This window comes from Silene latifolia, chromosome 1, assembly GCF_048544455.1.
Source record: "Silene latifolia isolate original U9 population chromosome 1, ASM4854445v1, whole genome shotgun sequence".
Taxonomy (NCBI): domain Eukaryota; kingdom Viridiplantae; phylum Streptophyta; class Magnoliopsida; order Caryophyllales; family Caryophyllaceae; genus Silene; species Silene latifolia.
The window spans coordinates 10,012,885-10,038,193 of record NC_133526.1 but is presented as its reverse complement, the minus strand read 5'-3'; the positions used below and the strand labels follow the sequence as shown (position 1 = coordinate 10,038,193).

Sequence of the window (25,309 nt, the reverse complement as noted above, 5' to 3'; positions counted from 1 at the left end):
GCATTCAAAAAAGCAGATGAATTGAAGATAATATCTTTTCATATATACCTTGGTCCCATGCCTCATCATGTGACATTTTCTGATCCCAAGCCCACACACATTCTGTGCCATCTCTCATTGTTGGTCACTTGGCCAGTGGCGGATGCAGGATTTGACTAAAGGGGGGGCACACCCAAAAAAAAAATTTGCGGACAACTTTTATACATTAAAATTTTTTCATCGTCAATACATAATAATATAATCGTAAAGAAAAAATATATCAACAAACCCTAAACGGCTAAACCAAATACCAACAAGCCCAAGTGCATTATTTTAGAGGGAATATCCATTTTCGGCGGTAGAATTGGGGGTCCTGTGTAAAAAAAAATCGAGATACCCCTTCAATTTCATATATTATCGTCATGAAAATAGTAAAAAAATTAACCAAAGAGTACCATAATCTTTATTTATAAGACATGTTTTGGGAAATTTTATATTTTAACTACTTAAAAGTGTATAATTCTATAGATATAAAAATATATATGCTTAACAAACAATATTAGTATGCAATTGGTGTGTTGGACAATCGTTGAATAAACTAGCCTAACGTCCCAGGTTCGAACCCTTGTAGCATCATTTTGAAATTCAATTAATTAAATCTAACTTTGAACATACAAAAAAAACAAAAAAAAATTAAGCCAAACCTAACCATAGTGAGATTCGAACACGAGACCATCAGGGAAGTTTATAAGCCTCTTACCACCAGACCAAGAGCATCATCATGCTAAAAATAGGCGCTCTAAATATGTAAACATAAATTTTCAGTTTTTTTTTTCTTTTTTTTTTTCCGTCACGTGAGGGCACGTGCCCTCACTTTCCCCTCCCCAAATCCGCCGCTGCACTTGGCCCCGACAAATCTTATTTAATCGAGATTCAGAAACTCCGGTGATGCTTATATCATCGTCATGGTTTTTGCTGACATAAGAAAAGAATTAGACAAACAATTTAGAATCAAGCAATATTCAAATTTCTTAACTAAAGAAAAAAGGCATTCTAAATGCTATGGAAGAAAATGCATACATTATTAAGGGCATGTTCTAAGGATTCTTGTGCACGGCCTGATTCAACACGCACGTTGTCTATGGATGACCCGAAACTGCATTGATATTTAAATTGAATGACTACTACTCCATACTTCATAATATAGAAAATGCACATAATTTAATGAACTAATTGACTGAATTCCATCATATACCCAGCCAAATAATCTCGTCTTGCATCGTTTAAAAAACCTCACCGAAAAACCAAATAATACTTCCTCCATTTTCCTATGTTTGCCCCATAAAATAATGAAATGTGAGGTATATTTTAATGAAATGGGGCAAACTTAGGAAAATGGAGGAAGTAGAATACAAGAAACTGATAAAAGTAATACTAAAATGATCCATTTAGTTTATACCAAAGTCCTTTAGCACTTACTTTTCCTTGTCCAGTGTTTTTATAAAGGTGTCACCTTTAGGCTTTAACTTTCCTGTTACTTTAATTGTTCGGCTGAATTTTTCTTTGTGCTGAGCCATGCATGGATGAGTCAGATAACTGATAATCCATGTCTGACTCATTTATGTATATTTTTAAAAGGTTTAATATTTACCAACCAAAATCAACATGACCGGCTTCCTTAGCCCTTCCTATATATACCTCTCCTTTGCATCCCTCAATTTCACTACCAACCACCTTTACTTAGCCATTACAGTATTCTTTTAGAGAAAAAACAAGCAAAACCAAGAGAGCCCGAAAATGAATGTTTCGGATGCCTTCAAATCAAGAAGCATGAAAAGCATGCTTGGAGATCATGTCCTTAGAAATGGGTTGTCTAGACTAACTCAGGATCAAAATATTAACTCCAACATCAAGTTATTGACCGGAACTTCAACCAATGTCGATAAATCAGCAAGTCTAAGGCACAGCAAAGTGGAATCAATTTTCAGCACAATGAACAATCTTGGTATGTTAATTAACTTCAATATCCTTATCTTCATTTGTTTTGCTTCACGATTCAAAGCAGTCGTTAAATATTCGCGAGTTTTGAACTCATGTTGTGGGTTTTCTTTGTAAATGGCAGTGAAGGGAAAGCTGAGACTAGGAGGCGACAAATTGTTTAGACGAATCTTTAGTGTAAGAGATGGAGAACAACTGTTGAAGGCTTCTAGATGCTGTTTATACACAACAGCTGGCCCGATAGCAGGCCGTTTGTTCATCACGACAGACAAAGTAGCATTCTGCAGTGACAGGGCAATAACCAAAGTCTCAACTCCAACCGGAGATTCTCTTAGATTCCATTATAAGGTTGTGATTCCGCTCAGGAAAATCAAAAGGTTCAACCAAAGCGAGAATGTGAAGAAGCCTTCCCAGAAATATTTACAAATAGAGACAACAGACGACTTTGAATTCTGGTTCATGGGATTCCTCAACTACAAGAGGATGTTCAACTGCTTACAGCAAGCAGTCTAGCTAGGAAATGAGTCTATTGTATATTCCACATTTTACTGAAGGAAAACATTCCGTTTTCCGCATACTAGCTAGGAAATGTGTCTATTGTATATTCCACATCTCTAGCATCAAACACGTCTCTGACAACTCAATTTTCTGGCCTCTATTTTACGGCTTCAATTTCGAGTTTCGTGTATTAATTATCTCCAATGGAGCTTATCCTTTACTACTCAATGATCAGAATGTTAGTAATTAGGCTTAGATATGATGTATAAGCAGATTGTGAAAACATGAAAGAAACTGATGGAAACCTATGAAGTCCCCTTGTTATTAAGGCAGGAAATTGCCATTCAGCACTAGATATTCTTTGTTCGGAAGATCCGGTGTTTTCAGATGATTCTTTAGAGTTACACTTATAAATCACTACATTCAGACATTCAACAAAAGTAACCCCAATTCTACATTTCGACTCCTCACGTGTTGAAGAGGACACAAAGTTGCAAGTCAACAACACCACCCTAGAGGTGGAGTTAAGGGTGTGTGGTTTATTTTCTGGATTAATGTTTTATTTTTGACTGTCACGTTATTCACATGTATGGTTCCAAAATGGATAAGTCGAAGAACATAGCTCCAATACCAGAGAATAGTCTTTTTCTCCTGTGTAGACGAAAATTCATTAAGAATGCTACATTTCCTAAGAAATATTCATTCAAAGGTGAGCAACGAAAGGTCCACTTACACAACTAATATCAACAATGTCAACAGAAGACTAGATTCCAGTAATCGGTTCACGATCTCGGTTGCCACCTCTTTCTTAAGCCATTTTGAGTTAAAGTAGAAAGATGGTGATAAAGTTACTGACTCAAAAACTTTACGGCTTAAAGGCGACACACTCCTAGTTTAACTAACATGGGCAAGTCATACTTTTATCATTTGCAATCTTATTTTATTGCATTATGAAATATGAATACAAATCAAACAATAAAGGAGAAGAATTGAGGATATACTATTCAGTAATCTAGGTACCTTGGCTCCATGCCTCATGTGACATTTCTAATTAAGGCAACATCACATCTTGTTTATAATACTTAGGGTTTTTTGTCAAAAACTACCTTATATTTAGGGGTATTTGTAAAAAGACTACCTTATATTATTTTTCTTGTTTTAGACTACCTTTGTTCTCTTTTTTTGGTCGAAACTACCTATCTTTGAAAATATGGTGAAATCTGGTCGATTTAACGACATTAACCTATCTCACATTACTCTCTTAACACCAAACAACAATGATCAAGTGCGTTCAAACCACAATTTAACTTCAAATAAGCATAATTTATGGTTTCACATTTCAATAATAACTACGAACATCTCTTAAAGTTAAGCGTAAGTACATCATAACTTCCCAAAATAGGATCTAAGCAGGTTTGAAACATAAAGGACTCATGGGAGATAGGTTAAAGCCATAAAATTGACTAATTCCGTCTAGACTCTTAACATAGGTAGTTATTGACCAAAAATAAAGAAACCAAAGGTAGTCGAAAACAAAAAAAATAATGTAAGGTAGTATTTTTACAAATACTCCTAAATATAAGGTAGTTTCTGAAAAAAAACCCTAATACTTACTGAAAATGAGTACTACCTGGTGACGCTCGTATCATCGTCCAATAAATAAAGGGCAATTTGTTGACACAAAAAAAGCCATTTGTCAAGCTAAGGCATGATTTAACTTCAATCAGCATTCTGGATTCCTCTGCCAAGCGAAGATGACCCTGCAGCGGAAGAAAATTTATCGTCAGGAGTAGATCATTGTTGATAGAGACGTTGACACGAATTCAAGAGTTAATGTGCGTGAGCATATCAATATATTAGTCTCCTACGATGACAAGTACATTAGCTCAGTAAAGATGTCAAATATATGCATCCGTATCCTGTTTGATTCAATAAAATTTTCCTGGATTGACATCCAGGACTGTATTAACCGACTGCTAATCCACAATATAAAAAGCACATGCTGAAGTTCATAAAAGTAAAATAAAATCAATAATTTTATGTCCATTGAGTTTACAAAACGTATCACGTATACTTTTCCAATTTACCCGATATGCCGGGTTTTTACCAGAAACTGTATTTACAAAACAAATGAGTCTATAGGTATGTATAGTCAAATACAGCAATTGTTTGGATTAAAAAGCAGATAAGGCTGCTTCAACCTCTTGTAGTTCACTTTCTTTTGGCATCAAAAAGTTACATTTCCACCTCAAAACCTATAAAGGCTATAATGCTTACATATGAATGATGATTCCACTAACCTCACCTCGACCCTCCGAGTCTCCGAAAAATTCAGTTAAGTACCTAATATGCTATTATTTAACTCGAAACAAACAACTATTTAACAGAAAACAAACAACATGATCTCAACTTAGTGGCTAAGAAATCCTGTTTGGTGGCCATCTCATGTAGTACATTTTATTCCTGGTGCTGAGCCATGGATGAGTCAGATGACCCATGTCTGACTCATTTATGCATCTTTAAAGATTTAGAATTCATCCACCAAAATCCACATAACCAACTTCATTCCTCTATATATACCTCTCCTTAGCCAACCACATTTCCACTACCAACCGCCTTCTCATAGTCAACACATCTATACTCCATAAGAAATAAAATAAAATCAAGCAGAAACAAGAACGGGAAAATGAATATTTCGGAGGCCTTCAAGTCAAGGAGCATGAAGAGCATGCTTGGAGATCATGTTCTTAGAAATGGGTTATCTAGATTAACTTATGATCAAAACACGAGTTGCAATATGAAATTTCTGAAAGGAGCTTCAGGAAATGCTGATAAGCCATTAAGTTTACGGCATTCAAAAAAGGAATCGATTTTCAGCACAATGAACAAGATTGGTATGTTACTATAACTTTAATATCCCTTTTGTTCGATTATCTTGTTTTGAAACTGAAATGAGTTTTTACCTGCAAAATTTGTACTCATGTTTCCTCCATTTTAAATAACAGTGAAGGGAAAGCTGATATCAGGAGCTGACAAAGTGTTCAGGGGAATCTTTAGTGTGAGAGAAGGGGAGCAGTTGTTGAAGGCCTCTCGATGCTGTTTATCCACGACAGCTGGTCCAATTGCAGGGCGGCTGTTCATCTCGACAGACAAAGTAGCATTCTGCAGTGACAGGCCGATTGCTAAAGTCTCAACCCAAACCGCAGTTTCTCTTAGATTCCATTACAAGGTTGTGATTCCCCTCGGGAAGATCCGTACATCCAACCAAAGTGAGAACATTAAGAAGCCATCTCAGAAGTATTTACATGTAGTGACAACAGACGACTTTGAATTTTGGTTCATGGGGTTCCTGAATTACAAGAAAATGTTCAATTATTTACAACAAGCAGTCTCCCAACCTTACTTATCCCACATTGAGTGAAAGTTCTAGAGAAGGAAAACATCATGTATTCCGTATACTAGCTAGGAAATGAGTTTATTGTATATTCTACTTCTCTAGGATCTGACAGTTGTTTTAACAACTAAATTTTCTGCATCTTACAAGTTATACCTCAATGTGAAGGCTTCAATTGGAGCTACTTTTGTATATTTGCAACATCACCAAGTAAAGCTTCACCTTCAAAACTTCAAATCAAAGCCTAAGTAATCAAAGCTTAGAGAAAATATTTTAATGGATTGTGTAAACATAAAGAAGTGATTAAGGCAGAAAAAATTATTTACGGTGTCCTCCATCATTCAACAACAACAACAGAACCTTAATCCCAAATTATTGTACATATAATGGAAAAAAAAAAAAAAAAGTTCCGGTGTCCCTTGACCCTCCCCCCCCCCCCCCAAAAAACCTGAAGCATGCATCTGCCAATGATAGCAGCTCATATGAGCATGCGCAAAAATCAATGACATTAAACTAATACTCCTGTTAAATGACTCATTCAGTAATCTCAAAGTCACTAAGGACTAGACTTCACTTGCAGTTGCCAGAAAGATCGGACATTAATCTAAAAGATGTCACTTTTACATTTCCTGTTTACTTGCTCTAGCTAATCTTCATATAAAATGTTTATCTTTGTCTGTATAGTACTAAGAACTAAGAAGATCGAATGCACTAAACAAAGGTGACGCCGATGACGTCTGCACATGTCATATTGCCATGATCTAGGTAGCACGGACACTCCTAATCGGCGTTCCCGTGTCGGACACGACACTCGTCGGACACACGTCAAAACGTGTCGGACACTTGTAAAGCCGTGTCTAACTTTCATCTTTTATTTGGGCACGTGTCCATGGTATTTTGAGCCGTGTCCATGGTATTTGGACACACCTTCAAACGGAATCAAGTTGAATTTAAGGTAAATGACGTGAATTGTTATATGGTTGAATTTGGTGGGGAAATAAGTTGAATTTGGGGTAAATGATGTTCTTTAGACTAGTAATGAGATGTCGAAATAGATTGATTATAAGTTAGTTTTTGGTTTTGGAAATGAGAATGAGTTATAATTAACGTCAAGTTTTACCTTCACTTATTTAAATTTAATATTCAATACTTTTTCAAAAATAAAATCGCACATAAATAACTATAAAATATATATTTTATTAAATTTAAATGACGTGTCCTGTGTCCTAAATTTCATGGGATGCCGTGTCGCGTGTCCGTGTCGTGTCAGTGTCCGTGTCCGTGTCCGTTTTGGTGCTACCTAGGCCATGATCATAAAAGTGAACTGCTTATAGAATTATGCTTGAACAAAGGACTAAAGATCAGTTTATGATCTCATCTGGCATATACCATTGTGAAATAAAGTATGAACATGATGATATAAAGTTCTCACAGCTGACTCGAAAGCTTTACGGATTAAAGATGACAAAGGTGACGCCGATGACGTCTGCACATGTCATATTGCCATGGACATGTCATACTGTTATCAGCTCCAACTTTCTACTCGTATTACAAGGCATTTAAAAAAGGGGATAAATTGGAAAACACATATTTTCACATAGGTAGGTACCTTGGTCCCATGCTTCATCTGACATTTTCTGCCAAGGCCAGTATGTGAAATCTCTCATTTTTGGTCCCCGCAAATCTTATTTAACCGAGATTGAGGAACTGCGGTGATGCTTATATCATCGTCATGTGTTTTGCTGCCATGAGAAAAGAATTGGACAAACGATTTAGGACCAATCAGTATTCAAATTTCTAAACCAGAGAAAAAAAGGCAGTATAAATGCTATGGAAGAAAATGCAGACATTATCATGTCAGAATTGGCCCAGTGCCGAGGTATTCATTAAGGGCTTTTTCTAAGTATTCTTGTGACGGCCTGATTCAACACGAACATTGTCTATGGATGATCCGAAAGTGCATTGAAAATTACATTCAATGACTCCTACTCAATACTTCATAAAATAGAAAATGCACATAATTTAGACGAATAATGTCGTCTTGCATCCTTTGAAAACTTCACATTAAAACAAAATAACAGATTACAAGAGCATGTAGAAGCTGATAAAAGTTGCACTAAAATGATCCATTTAGTTATATCAATGTCATTTAGCTCTTACTTTCCTTGTGCAGTGTTTTTATAAAGGTGTCGCCTTTAACTTTCCTGCTATTAACTTGTTTAGCCGATTTTTTACAAGAAACTTTGTTACCAAAACAAATGAAAATATATGTTCGGATAGTAAAAGGATCCCAAGTGCGAAATATAGTTGTTAGATTTGTAAGTAGATAAGGCCGCTTTGTAGAGTAAAAACCTCTTAAAGTCACTTAATATTTAAGCACAAAGCCAACTGAAAAGAAGGGGTCAACTTACTGGCTAATAAGAAAATCATGTTTGGTGGCCATATCATGTACTATTTAACAGAAAACAAACAACATGGGGTCAACTTAGTGGCTAAGAAATCCTGTTTGGTGGCCATCTCATGTAGTACATCTTATTCCTGGTGCTGAGCCATGGATGAGTCAGATGACCCATGTCTGACTCATTATTGCATCTTTAAAGATTTAGAATTCATCCACCAAAATCCACATGACCGACTTCCGTCCTCTATATATACCTCTCCTTAGCCTACCACATTTCCACTATCAACCGCCTTCTCTTAGTCATCACATCTATACTCCGTAAATTATAAAATAAAATCAAGCAGAAACAAGAACACAAAAATGAATGTTTCGGAGGCCTTCAAGTCAAGGAGCATGAAGAGCATGTTTGGAGATCATGTTCCTAGAAATGGGCTGTCTAGATTAACTTATGATCAAAACACAAGTTGCAATATGAAATTTCTGAAGGGAGCTTCAGGCAATACTGATAAGTCATTAAGTTTAAGGCATACGAAAAAGGAATCAATTTTCAGCACAATGAACAAGATTGGTATGTTAACTATAACTTCAATATCCCTTTTGTTCAATTATCTTGCTTTTAAATTGAAATGAGACTTTACCTGCAAAAGTGGTCCTCATGTTTGCTCCATTGTAATTAACAGTGAAGGGAAAGCTGAGATCAGAAGCTGACAAAGTGTTCACGGGAATCTTTAGTGTGAGAGAAGGAGAGCAGTTGTTGAAGGCCTCTCGATGCTGTTTATCAACAACAGCTGGTCCAATTGCAGGGCGACTGTTCATCTCGACAGACAAAGTAGCATTCTGCAGTGACAGGCCAATGGCTAAAGTCTCAACCCAAACCGGAGTTTCTCTTAGATTCCATTATAAGGTTGTGATTCCCCTCGGGAAGATCCGTACATCCAACCAAAGCGAGAACATTAAGAAGCCATCTCAGAAGTATTTACAAGTAGTGACAACAGACGACTTTGAATTTTGGTTCATGGGGTTCCTGAATTACAAGAAAATGTTCAACTATCTACAGCAAGCAGTCTCTCAACCTTACTTATCCCACATTGAGTGAAAGTTCTAGAGAAGGAGAACATCCTGTTTTCCATATACTAGCTAGGAAATTAGTTTATTGTATATTCTACTTCTCTAGCATCTAACAGTTGTTCTAACTGCTCAATTTTCTTCGTCTTACAAGTTATACCACAATGTGAAGGATTCAATTCAAGCTATTTTTTATATTTTTAACATCACCAAGCACAGTTTCTCCTTAAAAACTCCAAATCAAAGCCTAAGTAATCAAGCTTAGAGAAAATATTTTATTGGCTTTTGTCAACATACAGACGTCATTAAGGCAGAAAGTCCTAAATGCTGATCAGACTAATTTATATAGTTCAGAATCTTTTATACTATCATGACACGTTATGAAATTGTAGATGGTTAAGAGCTAGAAATCCAACTGAAAAAGCTGTCTAGGCTAATTCTACAGCAGACAGTTTCTGAAGTATAACCGAGTTTAAGCTAATTCACATGCTCAACTAGCCTCGGTGTATGGCATGAAGAAAGTTTTCAGTCCTCAATTCGGCATAATATGTATGAATAAAATAGTGTATGGCATGATTAACATGACCATCACTCCATCAGAATCTTCTACTGCTTCATATTATCATATTATAACCAGGAAGCAACACAAAGCTTAATTACAGAGCAGTAGAGCATTGGCATACAACAGACAGCAGCAGACCTATAAGTAGTTCTTTATGGTGTCCTGCATTAGTATAATGTAATGAGTAGTATCATATCTATTTTAACAAAATTCAAAATAAATAAATAATAATTTCCGTGTCCCTCAACATTAATCTAAGAGATGTCACTTTTACATTTCCTGTTTACTTGCTTTAGCTAATCTTAATAAAAAATGTTACAACCATAACAAATGTTTATCTTTGTCTATAAAGTAAGAACTAAGAAGTTCCAATGCACTAAACAAAGCAGACTTCGATGACATCTGCACATGTCATATTGCCATGATCATAAAAGTGGACTGCTTATAGAATTATATCAGTTTATGATCTTATCTGGCATATACCAATATAAAATAAAGTGTGGAGAATTGAAGATGATGATAAAGTTAGCAAAGCTGACTCAAAAGATTTAGGGATGAATTGAAGAACATATCTTTTCAAATTTCATACAATAGATAGGTGATAGGCACCTTGGTCCCATGCCTCATGTGACATTTTCTATTTTCCTGATTCCATGGCCAGTCTGTGACATCTCTCATTTTTAGGCCCCAGCAAATCTTACTTAACCGAGATTGAAGAACCTCTGGTGATGCTTAAATCATCGTAATGGTTTTTGGTGACATAAGAAAAGAATTAGACAAATCATTTAGGATCAATCAAAATTCAAATTTCTTAACTAAAAAAAGGCATTCTAAATGCTATAGAAGGCTAGATTTCAGTAATCAGTTCACGATCTCGGCCGCCATCTCATTCTTATACCATTTTGAGATAAAGTTGTAAGATGATGATAAAATTACAGCAGCTGACCCGAAAACTTTATGGCTTAACGATGACACCCTCCTCCTAGCTAAACTAACATGGGCATGTCATACTATTATCATTTTCAATCTTATTCTATTGCCTTATGAATACAAATCATACAATAAAGTAAAAGAATTGAGAATATATTATTAGATAATCTAGGCACCTTGTCTCCATGCCTCATGTGACATTTCTAGTTAAGGCCAACATCAAATCTTGTTTATATACTTACTGAAAATGAGTACTACCTGGTGACGCTCGTATCATTGTCCAAGAGAAAAGAAGGGAATTTTGCTGACACAAAATAAGCCATTTGGTAAGGCATGATTTAACTTCAGTCAGCATTCCGAATTCCTCTACCAAGCGAAGATGACCCTGCAGCGGAACAAAATGTATCTTGTCAGAAGTAGATCAATGTTAGTTAATTAATGTGCGTGAGCTTATCAATATCTTAGTCTCCTACGAAAACAACAAAATTAGCTCACTAAAGGTGTCAAATATGAGCATCCGTATCCTGTTTGATTCAATAAACTTTACCTGGATACCCGTAATTAAATTGATATCTAGGACTGTATTAACCGACTGCTAATCCACAATATAAAAAGCACATCCTGAAGTTCATAAAAGTAAAATAAAATCACTAATTTTATGTCCATCGAGTTTACAAAACGTATATCACGTATACTTTTCCAATTTACCTGATCTGCCGGGTTTTTACCAGAAACTGTATTTACAAAACAAATGAGTCTATAGGTATGTATAGTCAAATACAGCAATTGTTTGGATTAAAAAGCAGTTAAGGCTGCTTCAACCTCTTGTAATTCACTTTCTTTTGGCATCAAAAAGTTACATTTCCACCTCAAAACCTATAAAGTCTACAAGGCTTACATAAGCATGATGATTCCACTAACCTGACCTACACTCCCCGAGTCTCCGAAAAATTCAGTTAAGTACCTAATACGCTATATTTAACAGAAAACAAACAACTATTTAACAGAAAACAAACAACATGATCTCAACTTAGTGGCTAAGAAATCCTGTTTCGTGGCCATCTCATGTATTACATCTTATTCCTGATGCTGAGCCATGTATGAGTCAGATGACCCATGTCTGACTCATTTATGCATCTTAAAAGATTTAGAATTCAGCCACCAAAATCCACATGACCGACTTCATTCCTCTATATATACCTCTCCTTAGCCAACCACATTTCCACTACCAACCGCCTTCTCATAGTCATCACATCTATACTCCATAAGAAATAAAATAAAATCTAGCAGAAACAAGAACGGGAAAATGAATGTTTCGGAGGCCTTCAAGTCAAGGAGCATGAAGAGCATGCTTGGAGATCATGTTCTTAGAAATGGGTTACCTAGATTAACTTATGATCAAAACACGAGTTGCAATATGAAATTTCTGAAGGGAGCTTCAGGAAATGCTGATAAGTCATTAAATTTACGGCATTCAAAAAAGGAATCGATTTTCAGCACAATGAACAAGATTGGTATGTTAACTATAACTTTAATATCCCTTTTGTTCGATTATCTTGTTTTGAAAGTGAAATGAGTTTTTACCTGCAAAATTTGTACTCATGTTTCCTCCATTTTAAATAACAGTGAAGGGAAAGCTGAGATCAGGAGCTGACAAAGTGTTCAGGGGAATATTTAGTGTGAGAGAAGGAGAGCAGTTGTTGAAGGCCTCTCGATGCTGTTTATCCACGACAGCTGGTCCAATTGCAGGGCGGCTGTTCATCTCGACAGACAAAGTAGCATCCTGCAGTGACAGGCCGATTGCTAAAGTCTCAACCCAAACCGCAGTTTCTCTTAGATTCCATTACAAGGTTGTGATTCCCCTCGGGAAGATCCGTACATCCAACCAAAGTGAGAACATTAAGAAGCCATCTCAGAAGTATTTACATGTAGTGACAACAGACGACTTTGAATTTTGGTTCATGGGGTTCCTGAATTACAAGAAAATGTTCAATTATTTACAACAAGCAGTCTCCCAACCTTACTTATCCCACATTGAGTGAAAGTTCAAGAGAAGGAAAACATCCTGTTTTCCATATACTAGCTAGGAAATTAGTTTATTGTATATTCTACTTCTCTAGCATCTAACAGTTGTTCTAACTGCTCAAATTTCTTTGTCTTACAAGTTATACCACAATGTGAAGGATTCAATTCAAGCTATTTTATATATTTTTGACATCACCAAGGACAGTTTCTCCTTAAAAACTCCAAATCAAAGCCTAAATAATCAAGCTTAGAGAAAATATTTATTGGATTTTGTCAACATACAGAAGTCATTACGGCAGAAAGTCCTAAATGCTGATCAGACTAATTTATATAGTTCAGAATCTTTTATACTATCATGACGCGTTATGAAATTGTAGATGGTTAAGAGTTAGAAATCCAACTGAAAAAGCTCTCTAGGCTAATTCTACAGCAGACAGTTTCTGAAGTATAACTGAGTTTAAGCTAATTCACATGCTCAACTAGCCTCGGTGTATGGCATGAAGAAAGTTTTCAGTCCTCAATTCGGCATAATATGTATGAATAAAATAGTGTATGGCATGATTAACATGGCCATTAGAATCTTCTACTGCGTCATATTATCATATTATAACCAGGAAGCAACACAAAGCTTAATTACAGAGCAGTAGAGCATTGGCATACAACAGACAGTAGCAGACCTATAAGTAGTACTTTATGGTGTCCTGCATTAGTATAATGTAATGAGTAGTATCATATCTATTTTAACAATTAAATTCGACAAAATGCAAAATAAATAAATAATAATTTCCGTGTCCCTCAACATTAATCTTTCATTAACCTAAAAGATGTCACTTTTACATTTCCTGTTTACTTGCTTTAGCTAATTTTAATAAAAAATGTTACAACCATAACAAATGTTTATCTTTGTCTATAAAGTAAGAACTGAGAAGTTCCAATGCACTAAACAAAGCAGACGTCGATGACATCTGCACATGTCATATTGCCATGATCATAAAAGTGGACTGCTTATAGAATTATATCAGTTTATGATCTTATCTGGCATATACCAATATAAAATAAAGTATGGAGAATTGAAGATGATGATAAAGTTAGCACAGCTGACTCAAAAGATTTAGGGATGAATTGAAGAACATATCTTTTCAAATTTCATACAATAGATAGGTGATAGGCACCTTGGTCCCATGCCTCATGTGACATTTTCTATTTTCCTGATTCCATGGCCAGTCTGTGACATCTCTCATTTTTAGGCCCCAGCAAATCTTACTTAACCGAGATTGAAGAACCTCTGGTGACGTAATGGTTTTTGGTGACATAAGAAAAGAATTAGACAAATCATTTAGGATCAATCAAAATTCAAATTTCTTAACTAAAAAAAGGCATTCTAAATGCTATAGAAGGCTAGATTTCAGTAATCAGTTCACGATCTCGGCCGCCATCTCATTCTTATACCATTTTGAGATAAAGTTGTAAGATGATGATAAAATTACAGCAGCTGACCCGAAAACTTTATGGCTTAACGATGACACCCTCCTCCTAGCTAAACTAACATGGGCATGTCATACTATTATCATTTTCAATCTTATTCTATTGCCTTATGAATACAAATCATACAATAAAGTAAAAGAATTGAGAATATATTATTAGATAATCTAGGTACCTTGGCTCCATGCCTCATGTGACATTTCTAGTTAAGGCCAACATCAAATCTTGTTTATATACTTACTGAAAATGAGTACTACCTGGTGACGCTCGTATCATTGTCCAAGAGAAAAGAAGGGAATTTTGCCGACACAAAATAAGCCATTTGGAAAGGCATGATTTAACTTCAATCAGCATTCTGAATTCCTCTACCAAGCGAAGATGACCCTGCAGCGGAAGAAAATGTATCTTGTCAAAAGTAGATCAATGTTGATGTAGACGTTCATATGCATTCAAGAGTTAATTAATGTGCGTGAGCTTATCAATATCTTAGTCTCCTACAAAAACAACAAAATTAGATCAGTAAAGGTGTCGAGTATGAGCATCCGTATCCTGTTTGATTCAATAAACTTTACCTGGATACCCGTAATTAAATTGATATCTAGGACTGTATTAACCGACTGCTAATCCACAATATAAAAAGCACATCCTGAAGTTCATAAAAGTAAAATAAAAAGACTAATTTTATGTCCATTGAGTTTACAAAACGTATCACGTATACTTTTCCAATTTACCTGATCTGCCGGGTTTTTACCAGAAACTGTATTTACAAAACATGAGTCTATAGGTATGTATAGACAAATACAGAAAATCTTTGGATTAAAAAGTAGATAAGGCTGCTTTAGGAAATAACAACCTCTTGTAGTTCACTTTTTTTTGGCATCAAAAAGTTACATTTCCACCTCAAAACCTATAAAGGCTACAAGGCTTACATAAGAATGATGATTCCACTAACCTGACCTACACTCCCCGAGTCTCCGAAAAATTCAGTTAAGTACCTAATATCCTATTATTTAACTGAAAACAAACAACTATTTAACAGAAAACAAACAACATGGGGTCAACTTAGTGGCTAAGAAATCCTGTTTGGTGGCCATCTCATGTAGTACATCTTATTCCTGGTGCTGAGCCATGGATGAGTCAGATGACCCATGTCTGACTCATTTATGCATCTTAAAAGATTTAGAATTCAGCCACCAAAATCCACATGACCGACTTCATTTCTCTATATATACCTCTCCTTAGCCAACCACATTTCCACTACCAACCGCCTTCTCATAGTCATCACATCTATACTCCGTAAGAAATAAAATAAAATCTAGCAGAAACAAGAACGGGAAAATGAATGTTTCGGAGGCCTTCAATTCAAGGAGCATGAAGAGCATGCTTGGAGATCATGTTCTTAGAAATGGGTTGTCTAGATTAACTTATGATCAAAACACGAGTTGCAATATGAAATTTCTGAAGGGAGCTTCAGGAAATGCTGATAAGTCATTAAGTTTACGGCATACAAAAAAGGAATCAATTTTCAGCACAATGAACAAAATTGGTATGTTAAGTTGTTAACTATAACTTCAATATTTGTTCTAATTACCTTGCTTTAAAGTTGAAATGAGTTTTTACCTGCAAAATTTGTGCTCATGTTTGCTCCATTGTAATTCACAGTGAAGGGAAAGCTGAGATCAGGAGCTGACAAAGTGTTTAGGGGAATCTTTAGTGTGAGGGAAGGAGAGCAGTTGTTAAAGGCCTCTCGATGCTGTTTATCCACGACAGCTGGTCCAATTGCAGGGCGGCTGTTTATCTCGACAGACAAAATAGCATTCTGCAGTGACAGGCCAATTGCTAAAGTCTCGACCCAAACCGGAGTTTCTCTTAGATTCCATTACAAGGTTGTGATTCCCCTCGGGAAGATCCGTACATCCAACCAAAGCGAGAACATTAAGAAGCCATCTCAGAAGTATTTACAAGTAGTGACAACAGACGACTTTGAATTTTGGTTCATGGGGTTCCTGAATTACAGAAAAATGTTCAATTATTTACAACAAGTAGTCTCCCAACCTTACTTATCCCACATTGAGTGAAAGTTCAAGAGAAGGAAAACATCCTGTTTTCCATATACTAGCTAGGAAATTAGTTTATTGTATATTCTACTTCTCTAGCATCTAACAGTTGTTTTAACAGCTCAATTTTCTTCATCTCACGAGTTATACCACAATGTGAAGGCTTCAATTCGAGCTACTTTTGTATATTTTTAACATCACCAAGGAAAGCTTCACCTTCAAAACTTCAAATCAAAGACTATGTAATCAAGCTTAGAGAAAATATTTAATGGATTGTGTAAACATAAAGAAGTCATTAAGGCCGAATGTCCACATTCAGTTTTAGATATTCAGTATTTGACCAAAAGATGAGGTGTTTTGCTGAATGCTGATCAGACTAATATATATAGTTCATAATCTTTTATACTATCATGAGACGCGCCTAATGAAATTTTAGGCGGTTTATAAGAGTTAGAAATCCAACTGAAAAACCTGTCTAGACTTACATATTACTATTGCAGTAATTCAATAAACGTCACAGAGTTCTACATATTGGAACCTCTGGTGCTCAGAGGTAGCAAAGTTGCAGACTAAAAATCTCAACAAGAACATCACCCTAACGACCGCATCCTACCGGGAAAAGTTGTGTACCCATAATGTGGTGTGTGCCTCAAATAATGTCCACTGTCTGCTTCACAATATACGTACAAAATTACAAATCAATAAGCGAGTGTACTTGCTTTGTTCCACTATACTGCAAAGGCACAAAAAATATTGAATATAACTCGAGTTAGAATGGAGATTGATTAAGAAAGTTGGATTTCCTCAAAAGAAAAAAACAAATCGAGGTTGAACAAGGAAAGGTGAAGGTACAAAGCTAAAAACAAAGTCTCTGTGGGTCAAATGGGTGAGTGCCATTTATCTTAAAGGCTCAGAAGACATTTTTTTGGTGATCAAAGACTGTTCGTCTAGTCGCCATCTAGGTAGCACCAAAACGGACACGGACACTGACACGACACGGACACGCGACACGGCATCCCATGAAATTTAGGACACGGAACACGTCGTTTAAATTTAATAAAATATATATTTTATAGTTATTTATGTGTGATTTTATTTTTGAAAAAGTATTGAATATTAAATTTAAATAAGTGAAGGTAAAACTTGACGTTAATTATAACTCATTCTCATTTCCAAAACCAAAAACCAACTTATAATCAATCTATTTCGACATCTCATTACTAGTCTAAAGAACATCATTTACCCCCAATTCAACTTATTTCCCCACCAAATTCACCATATAACAATTCACGTCACTTAGCTTAAATTCAACTTGATTCCGTTTGAAGGTGTGTCCAAATACCATGGACACGGCTCAAAATACCATGGACACGTGTCTGACACGTGCCCAAATAAAAGATGAAAGTTAGACACGGCTTTACAAGTGTCCGAAATGTTTGACGTGTGTCCGACGAGTGTCGTGTCCGACACGGGAAGGCCGATTAGGAGGAGTGTCCGTGCTACCTAGGTCGCCATACTCGCCAACCATCATTTCTGACCCATGCATGCTTACTGAACTGATTGATGCTTATATAATTATCCAAGACATAAAGGCCATTTTGCTGACATAAGAGACATATAATTCAGTAAGGTATGATATTGGATCAGCAATCAGCATACTAAGTTCTTTTGGCAAAGAATGACCCTGCTAGGGAAGAATATGTATCTTGTCAAAAGAAGTCATTGCTGGGGTAGATTTTCTTAAAGGCAATTTAAAAATTCTTGTGCATAAACTCTTATGTATCATAAATCTTTTATCGAACAAAAAAACATCAATATTAACTCATAATCAAGATTGCAGTAAGAATTGTATTAACTGACTGGTAATTCACAGAAAATAGCAAAAACGGGCTATAAGAACATGCAGAAGTTAGTAACAGTTATATTAAATGACTAAGTAATCTCAAAGTTCATTTTTCACAAGATTCCATTAGTGATCTTATAAAGTTAATACTTTTCTTTTCCATTTTACACGTCCTACTGATTTTTGATAAAAACGGTGTTTCGATAACGAATGAATCTAAATATATGCATAGCTAAATCAAGAAATTGTCTGCATAAATCTGTTTTGCTAAACAACCTTTTTTAATCAAGTTTTTTTGAACATGATAAAGTAGCATTGCCACCTCAAAAGCTACAATGCTTAGATATGAATGATTCCACTAACCTGACCTCAGCTCCTGATTCAATGAAAATTCAGTTAACTACCAACTTTATAATTAATAATATCTTATTTAACTCAAAACTAGCAAAATGGGGTCAACTTACAGGCTAAGAAATCTTGTTTGCGCTGATACATGAATGAGTCAGATGGCCCATGGCTGACTCATTTATGCATCTATCTATTAAGGTTTAAAATTCACCCACCAAAATCCACATGGTTTCTTCCTCCTATATATACCTCTCCTTGACATAACACAATTCCACTACCAACCTCGACTTAGTCATCGGTATCAGTACCCAAAAACATATATAAAATCAAGCAAAAAACAAGAGCGTAAAAATGAATGTTTCGGAGGCCTTCAAATCAAGGAGTATGAAGAGCATGCTTGGAGATCATGTTCTTCGAAATGGGTTGTCTAGACTAACTTATGATCAAAACACAAACAACAATATGAAATTATTGCCTGCAAGTTCTGGCAATGCTGAGAAGTCATTAAGTTTAAGGCAGACGAAAAAAGAATCACTTTTCAGCACAATGAACAAGATTGGTATGTTAATTAGAACTTCAATAGCCTTTTTCTTCATTATTTTGCATGAAGATTTTAATGAATTTTTACCTGAAATCTTTGTGCTGATGTTTGCTCCATCATTGTAAATCACAGTCAGGGGAAAGCTGAGATCAGGAGCTGACAAAGTGTTCAGGGGAATATTTAGTGTGAGAGAAGGAGAGCAGTTGTTGAAGGCCTCTCGTTGCTGTTTATCCACAACAGCTGGTCCAATTGCAGGGCGACTGTTCATCTCTACAGACAAAGTAGCTTTCTGCAGTGACAGGCCAATTGCTAAAGTCTCAACCCAAACTGGAGATTCTGTAAGATTCCATTACAAGGTTGTGATTCCTCTCGGGAAGATCCAGAGATTCAACCAAGGCGAGAATAGGAAGAAGCCCTCACAGAAGTATCTCCAAGTAGTTACCACAGATGCCTTTGAATTCTGGTTTATGGGATTCCTGAATTACAGGAAAACGTTCAACTGTTTACAACAAGCAGTATCACAACCTTACTTGATCTCACATTGAATGAAAATTTTAGAGAAGGAAAACATTCTGTTTTCCATACATAAGTTAGGAAATGAGTTTACTGTATATTCTACATCTTCAGCATCTGACAATTGTTTACCAACTCAGTTTTCTTTGAACTTAAAAGCTACAACTCTAGTTAAAGGCTTCAATTCAAGCTTTATTTGTGTATCTGTAACATAACATCTTCAAGGGAAGCTTATTCTTCAATACTCCAACATCAAAACATGTATTATCAAGACTAGAGGAAAAGTTCTGAATTTGACTGTGAAAATTGAAAACAACATTACCTCTGTGCCTCATCGACTCCCACAAATTTCAGGGTAAGGGGCCAAAGGGGGGCGGATTTACGCAACCCTACCCTTCTGTCAGCAACACAAATAGGTTGTTTCTGAATAAGCCCAGATGAAAATTGTGTCGAGAATTGCATCAAAGGACTGACCCAACCTGAACATTAGAGATCCGAATTAGACCCGTACTTAATAATTGAAACAAGACCTAAAACTTAAATTGATCCGAAGTTTATTGGACCTAATCTTAAATGAACCAAAATGACTAACTTGAAATTACGCTTAAGTTACATAACAAATGGATTAAAAAGATAGAAAACTTCATAAATACGACTTGAAATCACTTGAATCAAACCTGTTTGACCAACCTAAAAACGACAGTACCCTAAATGGCCCGCTAAGGCTCTAATATACCTCAAGAAACAGACTTAAGTCCCAAGTGAATAGAAAAAGCACGCCAGAAGAGGCCCAAAAAATGATAGTACCCTAATTGACATGATACATAACATACCCAAAATGACTTGACATAAACGTGAGTCGAATAACCAGTTTGCCAGTTCTATTCTAAAGCCAACTAGGACGGTGAGATGTATGCAACCTCTCCTTTGAAAAGAGACATTTTTTTGTGGTTGATCTCAGCCGCTACTTCACAACGTAAGAAGTACAAACAGCCCAATGGATCGATTTGTTTTATTCTATCATATCTGAAAGCCATAAGTTATTGAATCTTTCTCCCCGGTTTAAGCAAAATACATGTCCTAAAAAAATTAATTCAAGGCTGACAAAAGAAAGGTAAAGCTACACGACTAACTTCATCAGTTGAGGATCTCATCTCATCTGCCATAATGCAACCTCTATTTTATGCCAAATGAGATAAAGTTGTACTCCCTCCGTCCCGGTCATTTGTTGTCCTTTGGTTTTGGCACAAAGACCAAGGAAAGAGGAGAGGGCCAATTACTAAATGACAAGTGGAACAAATTGATTGTGAATGATCAAATTACTCATCAAATTCATTCTTAAAATAGAAAGGACAACAAATGACTGAGACACCCCAAAATGGAAAAGGACAACAAATGACCGGGACAGAGGGAGTATTATGATGATAAAGTTAGAATAGATTACTCAAAAGCTTGACGGCATAAAGATGACACACTAACTAGCATAACTAACATGAACATGTGCATGCCATACACTCATACTGTCATCATTCACAATCTATTATTTCATTATACATACAATAAACAAAAGTGGGGAATGAAAAGATATTTCCTAAATTAAGACCAACATTGTGTTATATTATTATGTTTGATTGATTTCTTGTCTGATGATTTAATCCCTTACATAGTTACATGTGCATTCAGATTGCTAGGGGGTTTAACTACTTTAATTATTATTCTTATTATCATGGAGCACTTCCTGGATGCTTATATTACTTGATCTACGGCTTTTATTATCTTTTGTATCCAGCGAAAATCTTGTTTATGTGCGTATGGAAACTGGGTAATACCTGGTGACGCTCTTACCATTGCCCCAAGAGCTGAAGGGCATTACACTCCCACTAAAAACCCATTTGGCAAAGAACAATTTAAGATCAATCAACATTCTGAATTCCTTTCGCAAAAATGACCCAGCTCTGGAAGAAATGGACTTCGTCAAAAGTGGATCATTGCTGATGTAGACTTTCACAAAAGCCAATTAAGAGTGTTCTTGAGCATGACCTGATTAATACGACGTATAGTTTAGTGAACAATTTTACTTTATCTAATTTTATATCAAAGCAAAACTGCGAAAGCAACATTACTAGAAAAATTTCGAAAAGAGTAGTAAAAAAAGATTTTAAGAACATGCAGAAGTTAATTTAGTAATGCCAATGTCATTTTGCACTAGATTTCCATTGGTCCAGAGATTTTAAAAAGGTGTCAACTTTACTTTTCCTATATGCCTGTCCTGCTAATTTTCGATAAGCAACAGTATTTACAAAAAAAAATGAATCTTGATGTATTATGTATAGTCAAATATAGAAGTTGCTTGCCCTAGTAAATAGATAGGGGTGCTTTGAGGAATAACAACCTCTTTCCAATCACTTTATTTTTGGCATCAGAAAGTAACAATGCCTACTCAAAAGCTACAATGGTTACATATGAATGCTTCCACTAACCTGATATCGCTCCTGATTTGACGAATATTCTGTTAACTACCTAATTTGCGGTTATTTGAGAACGTATATGTTATACTTCCTCCATTCAACTCCACTCTACCAATTTCTTTTTTCACGTTTGCCAACGCGTATTTTACGCGCTAAATATCGTTAGCTACGTATTTGCAAAAATTATAAAAGTTAGATATTTTTAATGTCTTTCGTAGAGATTTAATCAAACAAGATCCCACATGAATATATATCCACTTACGTATCGAGAGAAAATCGAAATTGAATACACAATTGTGAATAGTGTACAAAAGTGAAATAGGTAGAGTGGAGTTGAATGGAGGAAGTATAACTCAAAATAAATAAAATGGGCTCAACTTGTTAAGAAATCTTATTGATGCTGACTCTGCTGAGCCATGGATGACCTAGATTACTCATGCCTGACTCAGTTATGCACTTAAAAGTTTAAAAATTCACACAACAAAACCCACATGACTGCCTCCTTCCTATATATACTTCTTTTTGGCATACCTCATCTCTACTGCCAACCACCCACATCAAGCAATACTTGGTCATCACAACACTCTTTAGAGAAAAAAATCAAAGAAAAAAACACGGCGAAATGAATGTTTCCGAGGCCTTCAAATCAAGGAGTGTGAAAAGCATGCTTGGAGACCATGTTCTTAGAAATGGGTTGTCTAGACTATCTTACGATCAAACCCAAAACTCCGACATGAAATTATTGACTGGAACTTCTGGCACTGCTGATAAGTCATTATGTTCAAGGCAATGCAAAAAGGAATCCATTTTCAGCACAATGAACAACCTTGGTATGTCGATAAATCTTTTCGTTTGTTTTGCTTTAAAATGGGAACATAATGTTTAATTACTTGAGTTTTTAGCTTATATGTGCGCTATCTTTGAACATGATAGTGAAGGGAAAGTTGAGGTTAGGAGCTTACAAAGTGTTCAAGCAAATATTTAGTGTCAGAGAAGGAGAACAACTATTAAAGGCTTCTCGATGTTGTTTATCCACGACAGCTGGTGCAATTGCAGGTCGCCTGTTCATATCGACAGACAAAGTTGCATTTTGCAGTGACAGGGCAATTGCTAAAGCCTCAGCTCCCACAGGAGATTCAATTAGATTCCGTTACAAGGTTGCGATTCCAATCAGGAAGATCAAGCGATTCAACCAAAGTGAGAATACGAAGAAACCTTCTCAGAAGTATTTACAAGTAGTGACGACTGACGATTATGAATTCTGGTTCTTGGGATTTCACAGTTACAATAAAATGTTAAACTGTGTACAACAAGCTGTCTCCCAATCTTAACTTTCCCTCTTCGAGCTAACGTTTTACTGACGGAGAATATTCAGTTCTCCAAATTATTAGCTAGAAAATGAGTGTAAAGATGTATACTATGGCTGTCTCTGTAATTGTATGTTTGACATCTCGAACATTTAACAGCTCTATGAGAGATCATTCTTGATCTTACAGTTTCACTCTAATTTGCACGGGTTTTAAGCTAGTTGGAAATATATTCACGGATTATTATCATCCCCTTCTTTACCCTTCCCCCGCAACCTTCGAACAAACCCTAATTCCCAAATCAATTTCCCTAGGGTTTACTCATACCTTCAATCCGCCATTAAAATCATGGACCTCCCACACCCAGAAATCGACCATTACACAATCCTCGGCCTAATTGGAGAAGAAGGCGCGAAACTCACAATCCTCGAAATCAGCAAAGCATACAACCAAAAAGCCCTAATTCTCCACCCCAACAAGAACCCTAACGATCCTAAAGCGAACGATAATTTCACTCAACTCAAATCCTCGTACAAAATCCTCAAACATGAATCTTCCCGTAACTTATTCGACGATCTCCTCAAAATTCGGCGAGAAAAGGTGGTTCGTGATCGGAAATTGGACGCAAAACGGCGTCGTATGGTGTCGGATTTAATACTCGAAATCAGAAGTCAGAATCTAAGTAATCAAGCTATAATAGCAAATGCTTAATAGATTGTGAAAAATGCAGGCGTCATTATGGCAGGAAGTCGACATTCAGCTGTGAAGGAAGAATAAGACATCGCGAGTTGAAACAGCGGTTACATTTCTGATTAGTGATCATGCTAGAGAATAGAGATAGACGTTGATATAGAAGAACAGTTCATAGATGTAATACATCCAATGCCTAATTTTTTTTCCAACAATGTTAAAGAGCTTTCCATCAAAATATCTCATGAAACATTCATTCTACGGAGGATACAAAATTTGGGTCACTCATTCTCTTTTACAAATTCAATTTCCCTAACTTTCTTTTGTGTTCTATTTGGCTGATGCTTCGTCCTTTCAAGTTCAACTCCAATTCTCTTTCTCACTCTTCCTCTTTTTATTTATTTATCTATAATTTTAATTTTAATATTAGCAATATTAATCTCTATGCGCAAATCATATAATAAAAATATAATTTATGAAAAAAATTATTGTGAATCGAATTATAAGGTACGTAAAAATGTAATATACTTTGTATAAGTTTAATTCAATTACGTAATCAACTAATATAAAGATCACACACTGTTATCGATTACAAACTATATAGTATAATTAATTTGTATGAATTTATTTAATTACATAGAAGTTCATTGGTTTCTGAAATATATAGTACTAGTATTGGTGTCCGGCTTCGCCCAGGCTACCTCTACTTACCATTAAGTTTTTTTTCGTTAAATAAAATTACTTAAAGTTGCATAAACCATAAATTTATTATTACTATATTTTTTTTTATGACATATCCTAAAATTAGGATGAAATAAATTTTGAGACAAATTCACTACTCCCGCTATTAATATTTTACTCTTATTAATGAAACAATAGTAATAACATTTCACTACTTGTCCGTAATCATTGTTACTTTCACTACTCTCGCCGTAATTATTGTTACTGTCACTACTGCCACATTAATATTGATAATTTCACTACTCCTGGCGTAATTATTGTGACTTTCACTATTGCCGCATTAATATTGATTATTTCACTACTCTCGTTGTTGTTTCTACCGCTTTCACTAATCTCGTTGATAATATTGTTACTCTTACTATTCAAATGAGTGATTACTATCATATAACTATATCCAATGTTACTACCATTATTTTCTTTACTGACGCAATTACTTTTACTACTTAAGCATGCAATTTTAAGAGGAT

At 35.6% G+C, this 25,309-nt stretch overlaps 7 protein-coding genes and 1 long non-coding RNA gene across 8 annotated transcripts; 7 read left to right on the top strand and 1 right to left on the bottom strand.

Moving 5' to 3' along the window:
* Positions 1–1,397: 1,397 nt before the first annotated feature.
* On the bottom strand, positions 1,398–24,061 carry LOC141597661 (uncharacterized). The gene is made up of 15 exons (XR_012522889.1): positions 23,067–24,061; positions 21,466–21,676; positions 19,959–20,115; positions 19,211–19,599; positions 16,877–17,124; positions 15,955–16,340; positions 14,592–14,718; positions 12,412–12,797; positions 11,086–11,212; positions 8,909–9,294; positions 7,479–7,611; positions 6,026–6,091; positions 5,439–5,824; positions 4,106–4,235; positions 1,398–1,713 (listed from the first exon to the last, which is right to left on the bottom strand). It is a non-coding gene; the product is annotated as an uncharacterized LOC141597661 (long non-coding RNA).
* Positions 1,707–2,787, top strand: LOC141597645 (GEM-like protein 4). Its single transcript, XM_074418030.1, has 2 exons — positions 1,707–1,984; positions 2,102–2,787. Exons 1-2 carry the CDS (start codon positions 1,777–1,779, stop codon positions 2,488–2,490), a joined length of 597 nt encoding a protein of 198 aa, XP_074274131.1. The 5' UTR covers positions 1,707–1,776; the 3' UTR covers positions 2,491–2,787.
* Positions 4,799–6,053, top strand: LOC141597551 (GEM-like protein 4). Its single transcript, XM_074418023.1, has 2 exons — positions 4,799–5,369; positions 5,481–6,053. Exons 1-2 carry the CDS (start codon positions 5,162–5,164, stop codon positions 5,894–5,896), a joined length of 624 nt encoding a protein of 207 aa, XP_074274124.1. The 5' UTR covers positions 4,799–5,161; the 3' UTR covers positions 5,897–6,053.
* On the top strand, positions 8,502–9,536 carry LOC141597564 (GEM-like protein 4). Its single transcript, XM_074418025.1, has 2 exons — positions 8,502–8,838; positions 8,951–9,536. Exons 1-2 carry the CDS (start codon positions 8,631–8,633, stop codon positions 9,364–9,366), a joined length of 624 nt encoding a protein of 207 aa, XP_074274126.1. The 5' UTR covers positions 8,502–8,630; the 3' UTR covers positions 9,367–9,536.
* On the top strand, positions 11,865–13,024 carry LOC141597596 (GEM-like protein 4). The gene is made up of 2 exons (XM_074418027.1): positions 11,865–12,341; positions 12,454–13,024. Exons 1-2 carry the CDS (start codon positions 12,134–12,136, stop codon positions 12,867–12,869), a joined length of 624 nt encoding a protein of 207 aa, XP_074274128.1. The 5' UTR covers positions 11,865–12,133; the 3' UTR covers positions 12,870–13,024.
* Positions 15,384–16,694, top strand: LOC141597580 (GEM-like protein 4). The gene is made up of 2 exons (XM_074418026.1): positions 15,384–15,880; positions 15,997–16,694. The coding sequence occupies exons 1-2, from the start codon at positions 15,673–15,675 to the stop codon at positions 16,410–16,412; spliced, it is 624 nt and encodes a 207-aa protein (XP_074274127.1). The 5' UTR covers positions 15,384–15,672; the 3' UTR covers positions 16,413–16,694.
* LOC141597613 (GEM-like protein 4) lies at positions 18,450–19,878 on the top strand. The gene is made up of 2 exons (XM_074418028.1): positions 18,450–19,141; positions 19,256–19,878. Exons 1-2 carry the CDS (start codon positions 18,934–18,936, stop codon positions 19,666–19,668), a joined length of 621 nt encoding a protein of 206 aa, XP_074274129.1. The 5' UTR covers positions 18,450–18,933; the 3' UTR covers positions 19,669–19,878.
* On the top strand, positions 22,490–23,611 carry LOC141597629 (GEM-like protein 4). The gene is made up of 2 exons (XM_074418029.1): positions 22,490–22,934; positions 23,038–23,611. The coding sequence occupies exons 1-2, from the start codon at positions 22,727–22,729 to the stop codon at positions 23,433–23,435; spliced, it is 606 nt and encodes a 201-aa protein (XP_074274130.1). The 5' UTR covers positions 22,490–22,726; the 3' UTR covers positions 23,436–23,611.
* Positions 24,062–25,309: the final 1,248 nt, after the last annotated feature.

What these genes read in the sequence shown, in the direction of transcription:
- LOC141597580 (XM_074418026.1), top strand. Translation starts at nt 15,673, where the DNA reads ATGAATGTTTCGGAGGCCTTCAATTCAAGGAGCATGAAGAGCATGCTT. An exon ending in CAGCACAATGAACAAAATTG is followed by an intron (nt 15,881 to 15,996) that starts GTATGTTAAGTT and finishes TGTAATTCACAG; the next exon opens with TGAAGGGAAAGCTGAGATCA.
- LOC141597645 (XM_074418030.1), top strand. Translation starts at nt 1,777, where the DNA reads ATGAATGTTTCGGATGCCTTCAAATCAAGAAGCATGAAAAGCATGCTT. An exon ending in CAGCACAATGAACAATCTTG is followed by an intron (nt 1,985 to 2,101) that starts GTATGTTAATTA and finishes TGTAAATGGCAG; the next exon opens with TGAAGGGAAAGCTGAGACTA.
- LOC141597564 (XM_074418025.1), top strand. Translation starts at nt 8,631, where the DNA reads ATGAATGTTTCGGAGGCCTTCAAGTCAAGGAGCATGAAGAGCATGTTT. An exon ending in CAGCACAATGAACAAGATTG is followed by an intron (nt 8,839 to 8,950) that starts GTATGTTAACTA and finishes TGTAATTAACAG; the next exon opens with TGAAGGGAAAGCTGAGATCA.
- LOC141597613 (XM_074418028.1), top strand. Translation starts at nt 18,934, where the DNA reads ATGAATGTTTCGGAGGCCTTCAAATCAAGGAGTATGAAGAGCATGCTT. An exon ending in CAGCACAATGAACAAGATTG is followed by an intron (nt 19,142 to 19,255) that starts GTATGTTAATTA and finishes TGTAAATCACAG; the next exon opens with TCAGGGGAAAGCTGAGATCA.
- LOC141597551 (XM_074418023.1), top strand. Translation starts at nt 5,162, where the DNA reads ATGAATATTTCGGAGGCCTTCAAGTCAAGGAGCATGAAGAGCATGCTT. An exon ending in CAGCACAATGAACAAGATTG is followed by an intron (nt 5,370 to 5,480) that starts GTATGTTACTAT and finishes TTTAAATAACAG; the next exon opens with TGAAGGGAAAGCTGATATCA.
- LOC141597596 (XM_074418027.1), top strand. Translation starts at nt 12,134, where the DNA reads ATGAATGTTTCGGAGGCCTTCAAGTCAAGGAGCATGAAGAGCATGCTT. An exon ending in CAGCACAATGAACAAGATTG is followed by an intron (nt 12,342 to 12,453) that starts GTATGTTAACTA and finishes TTTAAATAACAG; the next exon opens with TGAAGGGAAAGCTGAGATCA.
- LOC141597629 (XM_074418029.1), top strand. Translation starts at nt 22,727, where the DNA reads ATGAATGTTTCCGAGGCCTTCAAATCAAGGAGTGTGAAAAGCATGCTT. An exon ending in CAGCACAATGAACAACCTTG is followed by an intron (nt 22,935 to 23,037) that starts GTATGTCGATAA and finishes TGAACATGATAG; the next exon opens with TGAAGGGAAAGTTGAGGTTA.